Genomic DNA, 9664 nt, shown 5'->3' on the forward strand with positions numbered 1-9664 from the left:
AGTTCATTATGGACTAATTTATCCTTTTTACGTTAGCCTTCGTGCTTGATGCTAGCCCGAATATTTTTTATCTGTTGCAGAATTCAAACACGAGACTAGTTCATTATGAATCGCCCCCTAACAAGAGCACCATCATGCCAATCCTGTTGGCAGATAATAACTTATTTAGCAAAATGACTTATAAGCCACCCCAATGTCATACCGTAACGTGTGAATCTACCATACTTTATCCCTTAAGAAATTATATTACTAAATAAATATTCACCTCCTAACCATCAAATCTTATATGATCCTTCCCCAAATATCTCTTGTTGGAGATAGTCTTAGGGGCTGTTTGGTTTGTTTCCTTGATATACAGAAATGCAATTCCATGTAAAGAAACACAAGTTTTGAGTTTTCCAAACTTTTCCAAGAAATAGATTGTTTTGCTTTGGTTCGCGCATAAAAAATGGTGGGAAACCAATGTATTTGTTTTTCTTGTGTTTGGTTCGCATAGAAAAAAAAAGAAAACTTTTGTAAACAAAGCAGAGAAGGAAAAAAAATCTGACGTGGCAGAGTTTTCATCAATTTCACTTGGTTGGAGAAGGAAATCGGAGAGGGAAAAAAATCTTAGTTGGCGGCTATTTCAGCATAGTTTTCCCTCTTCCATCCGAGCGAACCAAAGCGGCACAAAGAAATGGACGGAAACAAAAAAACTGACGTGGATGACTAAAAATCTGACGTGGATGGGTTTTCTGAGTTTTCCACCCCTGATAATAGCGAACCAAACAGCCCCTTAGAATATAATTTTTTTTTATCCCGATTTACCAAATCCTGTATATATGATCCTTCCCCAACTTCACATGTTAGACCAGTGTTCGAATAGAATTAACAGTCAATAGTGACGTGCAAGCCTTCCCATTTCGGACTGCCGGCTAGTGGGACCCAAGGAAAGCTTGCAAGCTACGCCTACGCGTAAACCACCACGTGGTTCTACTTTCCCCTTTTTGCAACCCGCAAGCTAAATCCAACTGCATAACGCCTATGGTCAACCCCCACTCTCCAACAACTCATCCACCTGTCGGAATCCCGTTCGACTGGACTCCTGTTTCGTATTCTACCGTCACATCAGCAGAACAAGTAAGACGGAATATCAGCACGCAATCATCAGCAGTTCAAAACCAATCTGACGGCCGTGGCTTGTTCTTCCGGGTTCTCGAAATATCTCAGCCGTCCAAATGATGGTCTCGAGGAAGCGGCGAGTAACATGTGCCGCCGGCGTAACGTAAAGGAGACAACTCCACGCGCCTGCCGACGGCTGCGTATGTCGGTTACTACTTATATATTTCTTTTTTCGCGCCACACACTCTCTCTCTAGACTGAGATAGTAAGATATATAATAGAGAAGAGGAATTAGGGCAACGAAAGTTATGGGGACAAAATCGATGTGACGATGGATGAGTTGGGTGCAGAGCGAGATCTCCTAGGGTTTTGACAGAGAGAGAGAGAGAGAGAGAGAGAGAGAGAGAGAGGAGATCGGAACGATCGATGCTCGGAATTAGGGTTTGCGATCGCGGGTTTGACGAGTCCTTGATGGACTTGAGAATTGGGTAAAGAGCTTCACATAGCGAAAGTTGCTATCTTTGAGTAAGATCTGGTCTTAGATTGCAATCACATTTTTGGTGGAAACAAGGTACGCTTAGGTTTTGCCTTCGAAGAACTTTGAGATTATTTTTCTTTCAGAACTGATCTCTTTAATTCAATTGTGTTTCCGTGCTCGATTGCTACAAATGAGTTTAGATGGCTGACGAACTAACGAAAAATTAGAAATTTGGGATGGATGTTCGGTCGGAATTTGTAATTTGGTGGTTAAATTTGTAAATCATTCTTGTAGTTAAGAAGAATTTTTGCTGATGTTGGAAATTGCTTGAAGTTTGATCTGCTAAATGCTATTTGAAATTGGACTTTTGAATAAAGTTACTTACTTCTATCAAGTGGATATTCTTATAGTTTTTGATGATTATATAAAGCCCACAAATATGCAATCAGTTTTATTTTCTTTTCTTTTTTTTATTAAAGGAAATGGCATCGATGGTCGACCCTCCAAATGGCATTCGAACGAAGGGGAAACATTACTTCACAATGTGGCAGAGTATTTTTGAGATTGATCTTAAGTATGTTCCTATCAAGCCTATTGGAAGAGGAGCTTACGGGATTGTATGTTCTTCAATAAACAGAGAAACAAATGAGAAAGTTGCAATCAAGAAAATAAACAATGTCTTCGATAATCGCATTGATGCGCTTCGAACTTTGAGGGAGCTGAAGCTTCTTCGACATCTACGCCATGAGAATGTTATTGCTTTGAAGGATATCATGATGCCTATCCACAGGAGGAGCTTCAAGGATGTCTACCTGGTTTATGAGCTCATGGATACTGATCTGCATCAAATTATTAAATCATCTCAGCCACTTTCCAATGACCATTGTCAGTACTTCCTGTTTCAGGTATGACTCATTAAGACAGATTTTAAAGTGAGCTAATTCTTGGTAGAGTATGCTACTAGCTGTTATTTATCTGAAAATAGATCTATAAGCACAACTTACTATATTATGTTTAGCACAGTAACCTCAATTTTCTAGTTTCACATAGTTGGGGGAGTCCATGACTTTATCTCGTGCTTATTCTGTGCTGCTTAAAGATGATGAAAGACCTTCGTGGAGCATCTCTCTGAAACCGTGTTAGTTCAGCGAGAACTATATTTGTGGACTTTTTGGTTTTAATATTGGTTGTTGACTAGTCAAATCTTTGAGTTGGTTAGTATGTCTGACTGGACAAAAGAGGCATTTTCTATTGTAAATAGTAGTGTTGAAGGCAAAGCAAACCTATTGATTGCGCAGTTTATGTCTTGAAAGCAGGACCGACCATATTAGTCTATTGTGGAATTTCACTCATTCCCAAAGCATGATAGAAGCAAAAGGGTAAAATGATGAGAATGTTCTCATAGTTAAATTGAGTATTAATATAATACTGAACAATTGCATTTGTGGTTGAAGGAAGAATTTTGAAGAGAGTTTGAAAATAACAAAATAACTGGATGAATTTAGAATATCGATAAGCCTCATGGATCGTGGCTAGATCATATGCAAATTTAAACCGCTTTTCCTATTTTTTACTTCAGTGTAGATATCAATAATTTATTTATAGGTTAGTGCTTTGCTTATCATGCAGGCTCTTGCATGCATCAAATAAGTGATAATGATGATTTCCCCATCCCCTTCCCATCAGAATAGGGCGATCATAATTTTGCTCATCCTGCTTGTTCTTCTTTCTCGAATTGTAAAAAAGGAGCTTCAATCTAGATAAATGTCTATTCAAGAAGCAGTAATTCTTAGTAGGTGCTATGTGCAGTTAAACTCCTGGCTAAGACAATATGAGCAAGAGGAGCCCCCATCACAAGTTTCAGGTCCGAAGGCCTACCTTATTTGTGACTCATACAGTTTACGAGGCAGAAATATGCAGAATTACCTAAGTTTAGGAAAATGACTTATAGAAGAGAAGTATTAGAATTTATATTGATTTACAGATTAATTAGGGCAGTTATCTTTGAAATTCATAATGTTGAGAACAAGATTCGAGGTTTTGGCTTTTACATATCGATATTAGTTGAGTCAGACCAGTCAAATGGGTAAGTTCCATCTAAAACTCGCCAAAAAATGTAGGTTAGTACCATTTATTGAATGAGTGAAAGAAGACAAAAATCATGACTGAAACCAAGCTCTCTATCTTGGTTGATCATTGAAGATTAGTCGCATGCCATAATACATCATATTTTAAGCATTATGTTTTTAAATGTTTGGAACCAGGCTTGATGGTTATGGCTATTCCTTACTATTTGTTACCCCGTTCTTGGAGAGTGCATTCAGGAACATTTTAACTGCATCTAACAGAAAATTAGTGTTTATATTCATTAAGTGACAGCCAGCAAGTACTTTGTGCCAAGGTATAGCCTAGTGTGATTATATATGTGGAACAAGGTGATTATTGGCATTCATTTGCTTAATTTGGCATCTGCAAGGTAACGATCAATGGAGAAGTGTGTTTATATATGTTAAAGGGTGCCAATTTCTAATGTCCAAAATGTATGACATGGTAGCCTCTGAGCATTTATATATATATCTAAGAGGCATGTATACAGATATGCATGTGATAAATTATGTACTTGCTCCATAGCTCAACAAATAAATTTAGGTCATTTTTCAGTACGTAGAGCTTCCATCTAAAGGAGCCTGGTTTAGAGTATAATTTTAGGACTTTCATAATTATGGCTTCAACAGTCATTGGAGTCCCCTTAAATGCATGACTTCTAATGGAAACAGTTAGTAGCCATCAATTTACTTTTAAATGTTGGTGCCCAACTCGTTGAAAATCCACTGGAATAACAATATTTCCTAAGCTTAAAGAAACTCGGCAGCATACAGTATTGATACATTATAAAATCATTGGGATTTCTTGATTCATTATGGTATTCTCTCAGCCTTCAACAGGAGATAAGAACTTATGTCTTGCCTATCTGGAAGTTGAATGTTTGGAAGCTGGTTTCGGACACCAAACTCTGGCTTTGCCTTGGTTAGTACCTTGAGTATTGGGTACTTTAGTCTCCAAGAGGGATGTATATATGTTGAATAACTGTGACAAGGATTAGATTTGAATAAATGGTGGTACGTTGCAAATTGGGTTCTTTGGGACATGCAAATAAGTTGGCTCACTGTTTATCACATGAATAACTAGTTTAATCTTCCCATGGAGAGAGTAAAATAGGGGAGATGGTACAATAGATGTGACCATTACCAGATGTGATGTCGCCTGCATCACGAAGGGTTTCTTTTTTTGGTGGAATAAAGCTTCAGATGAATTGCTGTAGACTAGCATTGCTTTGATGAATGCAGGATGAAATGGGAAAAGTAACTCTGCAACAAATATGACCAATTGTGGGGTAGAAAGAGGTGCGAGCTCTTTGATCTTAAGCAACCGCTGAATGATGCTTCAACTCTGCCACATTTGATGCTTCATCACTTGTTGAGTGAGGGGCCAAAAAAAAAAAGGAAAAAAAAGAAAAAGAAATAAAAAGAAGAAATCAGTCAGTGCATATAATCTACTCTTGGGTAAGGGCTCAAGCTTTGGTTATTATATCCGAATGGTTTGTCATGTTCAATATTTGAACAAGCAATCCGGAAGATGTTTTGTGGGCCTAGAAGAAATAGAGATATTCTGATGAGACCTGTACAGAATGAGGCTGGGATGTTGATTCCTTTAGGAGTTTCTGTAATTTGTTCTTCACCGGTAAATGGCTTTTTTGGTGTTAGTTACCCATTATTTACGTCTGGGAGCGGGAACCGTTATTCTGATTATGGGTTGGGAAAGTCTACCCTATCAAGTGACCATAGTCAAACTCAGCTATGAGTTTAAATTACCACGTGAGAGTACATGTCCACTAGAACCCAGCCCTAGGTCTGATTTATGGCTTTCAAATAGGTAAGAAGAACTTTGAACATCTTTACCTATTGCATCGATGCCTCACCATGTGAGTCATTACGAAGTTGTTGCATGGAATCATCACATGGAATCATGGTTTGTTGGGTGTACAATTATAAATTTTTAACCATTTATCATGAACTTCCATACATCTTTAGATTTTACTATTACCATTTATAGTCTTGAATCTAGATCATATATAACTTTTCTAGTAAAAGAATGTGGCCTCTGGTTCCTTTTCAGTTGAATATATCATGTGGGAACTCAAATGCAATTAGTTTTGTTATAGTTTTTGAAATGATGAAGTCGTATTGAACATGTGGATTTTCCGTGCAAAAGGCACAATATGTGCTTTCCCGTTGATATATTAGCTTAGTTCTTGCTATAAATTTAGACCCATCTCTCTCAGTCAAACTTGATGTCATTTGCTATTTATTTGGAGTAATTCTGTTTTATGGTTGTAATTGATTGAATTTACTTATTGACAAGACCATTCTCTTTAATTTTTTTACAACATCAATTGGACTCAGTGGTTTAGTCTACAAGGTCATTGGGGTATACAGATTGTTATGTATATGTACTAATTTTTGTATTGTTAGGGCTGAGCATGAGCTTCCAAACTTGTCTCTCTTTGGTAAAAGGTTGGTATTTTCTTTCCAGTACACTTAACATGTTATATGAGATTCTCCGCCCAAACATTGCTTTTTAAGTAGGCTAAGTGGTGGTTAAGGCTTAACAAATGCAAGTTACAACGCTGATTTTGTGAAGTACTCTATAATTCCCTTTTGCACTCGTGTGATTTATCTTTAATATCATTAACTTGAGGTCTAGCAACAAAGTGAATATTTAACTGGTTGTACAGCTTTTTACTGGCATTTTTTATTCTTGATGCCGAACTAGGTTTACAAAGTAAAGGCCATAGGTTTGTTTAGATTACTATGCAGATTTGATGGAAAGAAAAAACAGTGATGAAGAGGAAGAAAATGAAAGAGGCGGAGAGGAGATACATAAACAAAGACCCAAGACACTCTTAATTAAGTTTCATATTCATTTGCTAGTTTATTAAATGTTTATGCAGCTTTTCGATTGGCAAAAGGAGGATGTTGAGATGGCTGTGGAACATACACAATAACATAGGATAAAAAAAAAGAATAGTGATAAGAAGTGGCTGATCTTGTGAAGAATAACATAACAATCAATCAATCAACGTGGTTCAGTGATTATGCAATGTAAGTGCACCAATTATAAGTTATAAGATCATAGCTGATTGAGCAGCAAGGGCCTGATTGAGTGATGTGTTTTAGAGGTATGTGCTTATAGATATGTGAACAGAGTTAGAAACTTAAAATTGATGATGTTTGTTTATTCAACCTAGGGAATAGCCCTCAACAAAGCTGACCTCAGTAGATTTGGATGAAGACTTTTCTGTTAACATCGCTTTCGAGCCTTTGGATAAACCTTGCACGAATCATAAATTACATTTACTGCATAACCACAAAGAATACATGTTATTAAGACTGGACTTGTTCACATATGCGTACTCTTTTTTTTATTAGACCATTTTCTACAATGTGAAGCTAACTAGGTCGATCCAGGAAGATTTTTGAAAACTCTTCTCTCACGAGTGTTGTATGTGTCGTTACGGAGTATTTGTGTTGTGGTAGCTCTTCTATATTTTGGTGAAATGATATATGTTTACTTGCATTTAACCTCTAATTTAATGAGAAGCGGCAATGGTAGCTCTCAACCCTTCTTATATCATAAAGCTCAGATTTGACTTGAAATTCAGTAAGCCACAGATAAGCTTGAAAAGCTTGCTGTAACATTACATAGCATCAATTCAATTTCCAGATTTCTTTTACCTGAAAGACTTCCTATGCTAAATTTGCAGCTTTTTTATGATTACAAAACCACAAGTTTATTACTTCTTTTCTTGAGAAGAAAAAATACAAGTTATAATTAATATAAAACAACTGAGAACACATTTATTTTATATGCAGTTGCTTCGAGGATTAAAGTATCTACACTCAGCAAATATTCTTCACCGAGACTTGAAGCCTGGTAACCTCCTAATCAACGCTAACTGTGACCTCAAGATATGTGACTTTGGTTTGGCTCGAACTAGGAATAGAAAAGATCAGTTCATGACTGAATATGTTGTTACCCGCTGGTACCGAGCTCCTGAGCTTCTTCTTTGCTGTGATAACTATGGAACCTCTATAGATGTTTGGTCTGTAGGCTGTATCTTTGCTGAGCTCCTCGGCCGAAAGCCTATTTTCCCTGGCACGGAGTGCCTCAACCAGTTAAAGCTTATTGTCAACGTACTTGGAACTCTGGATGATGCTGATCTTAGCTTCATTGATAATCCAAAGGCACATAGGTACATCAAGTCTCTACCATTCTCCCCTCCAATTCCTCTGAGTACCCTTTATCCAAATGCAAACCCATTGGCTATCGACTTGCTTCAAAAAATGCTCGTCTTTGATCCATCTAAGAGAATTAGTGTTACAGAAGCATTACAGCATCCTTATATGTCTCCCCTTTATGACCCGAGTGCCAATCCTCCAGCTCAAGTCCCTATTGACCTTGACATTGATGAAGATCTTGGAGAAGATATGATCAGGGAGCTGATGTGGAGGGAGATGCTTTACTACCATCCAGAATCTGCATCCTCCAACAACTGTTAAAATCATTTGGTAGGTCTTTGCTAAGATTATGGCTTGCTGGTAGTGCGTTGGAGCTCTATATCTATGTTTTCTAAGCATGCAAATGTATGTGATATGGGGATCCCCCCTTGTACAATTTTGGTGCTAGTATCTCTAATAAAATGTGGTTATGTTGGTGAATGTGCAGTTGTCGATGAACTTTGTGGAACGTCTGTTTAGAGTCTCTGTGGCAGTTTAATTTTCCATTATTACTTAATTGACAAAAATAATCACAATGGTGTTGGAAGTGTCGAATGCACATTGTGGTTGACTCCATTGAATTGTAAAATATAAATGATGAAACTGCAATTTACTCTTATGTTAGTGTGCATTTTCCATTGGCTTTTTTCAGGTGATGAGTCGACATTCATTTTCACCACTTTATAAGCGTAGAATGATGCCTATAACCTATCAAGTGCCAGCGCATTCTTTATGCCATATCAACGTTCACCGTCACCACTTTAAAGTGTAGAATTGTGGAAATCTTTACCAGCGTGGGGAGACCAATTGCAGGTAGAGCCTCTCTGTTCATTTCATAGATCATTTCTTTATTACTTTGAAATTGGATAGTTTTTTTTACTTGGGAGGATAATAATAATTGCAGTTTCTTTTTTCAGGGTGTTTCAGCGATATCTGTACTGTGCTTAGACGGTGCAACATTTGGAAATAATTAATGGAATTAATCCGGGAGGGTTTTTTTGTCTTGAAATCTGATTCGTTACTTCAAGTAGATTTTTGGAGTATTTATCAAAAGGAACAAACGTAGATTAAATTCTTTTGAATTTGTCCGATTGAGATATCCGAAAACTTATTTCCTTTATCGATTTACTTTCATATATATTTTTTTATATATATTTCTAGTTTTTTTTCCATCCGAAAAGGGGCGCTTATTCTATTTCTATATTCCTTCTAGATCTAAGGACTAAATTATTTTAACAAATATAAAAAAATGGGAATAGATCCATAGGTTATATACCTTGTTATAGAACTTGTGATTTAGAGAAACTTCAGATGAAATAGAGTTGATAAATGAAGCAGTTCATTAACAATGCACATATAAAAAATGAATAAAAAGAAAGCATTGACTTCCCTTCCATACAACCAAGGCCTCCTTTTGTTTCCTACAACTAGTCTAAATTGTATCTTTAGTTTGGTGCCCGACGCAACATTTGTAAACTTGCTACCTACTATTGCGTGCAAACCTTTAATTTGTCACCGTGACATACATTAATAGAGCATTATCTGCTCTTGAAAAGGTTAAAAATGATTAGTAAATAGCCTTGTTGAACACTTAAAGTTACATTCTGCTTAAGCTTTCAGCTTCCTTTATAGGTAGCACTTACTTATATCATGTGATTTTTTTTTTTGATATTCTCTCTTTTTCTGAGATGATTGTGGGTTTTTGTGTTAATATGTTGATATATGACATCCTTTCCTCTTTACTCGC

General features: G+C 36.8%; 1 protein-coding gene across 2 annotated transcripts; it reads left to right on the forward strand.

Moving 5' to 3' along the window:
- Nucleotides 1218–9018, forward strand: LOC109840680 (mitogen-activated protein kinase 4). 2 transcript variants are annotated; one of them, XR_002246986.1, is made up of 5 exons: nucleotides 1218–1672; nucleotides 2059–2484; nucleotides 7513–8208; nucleotides 8570–8730; nucleotides 8835–9018. XR_002246986.1 is itself a non-coding variant. In XM_020409412.1 (3 exons), the coding sequence occupies exons 2-3, from the start codon at nucleotides 2062–2064 to the stop codon at nucleotides 8197–8199; spliced, it is 1110 nt and encodes a 369-aa protein (XP_020265001.1). In that variant the 5' UTR covers nucleotides 1219–1672; nucleotides 2059–2061; the 3' UTR covers nucleotides 8200–8358. The 2 variants fall into 2 exon arrangements, 1 of the variants encoding a protein (XP_020265001.1); XM_020409412.1 differs by lacking the exons at nucleotides 8570–8730; nucleotides 8835–9018 and having other exon boundaries at nucleotides 1219–1672; nucleotides 7513–8358.

This window comes from Asparagus officinalis, chromosome 5 (assembly GCF_001876935.1).
Source record: "Asparagus officinalis chromosome 5, Aspof.V1, whole genome shotgun sequence".
NCBI classification, from domain to species: Eukaryota; Viridiplantae; Streptophyta; class Magnoliopsida; order Asparagales; family Asparagaceae; genus Asparagus; species Asparagus officinalis.

Bases quoted from the DNA above. Each gene is read 5' to 3' on its own strand.
- LOC109840680 (XM_020409412.1), top strand. From the start codon at position 2,062: ATGGCATCGATGGTCGACCCTCCAAATGGCATTCGAACGAAGGGGAAA. The intron at 2,485-7,512 runs GTATGACTCATT...TTTTATATGCAG, and splicing joins GTCAGTACTTCCTGTTTCAG to TTGCTTCGAGGATTAAAGTA.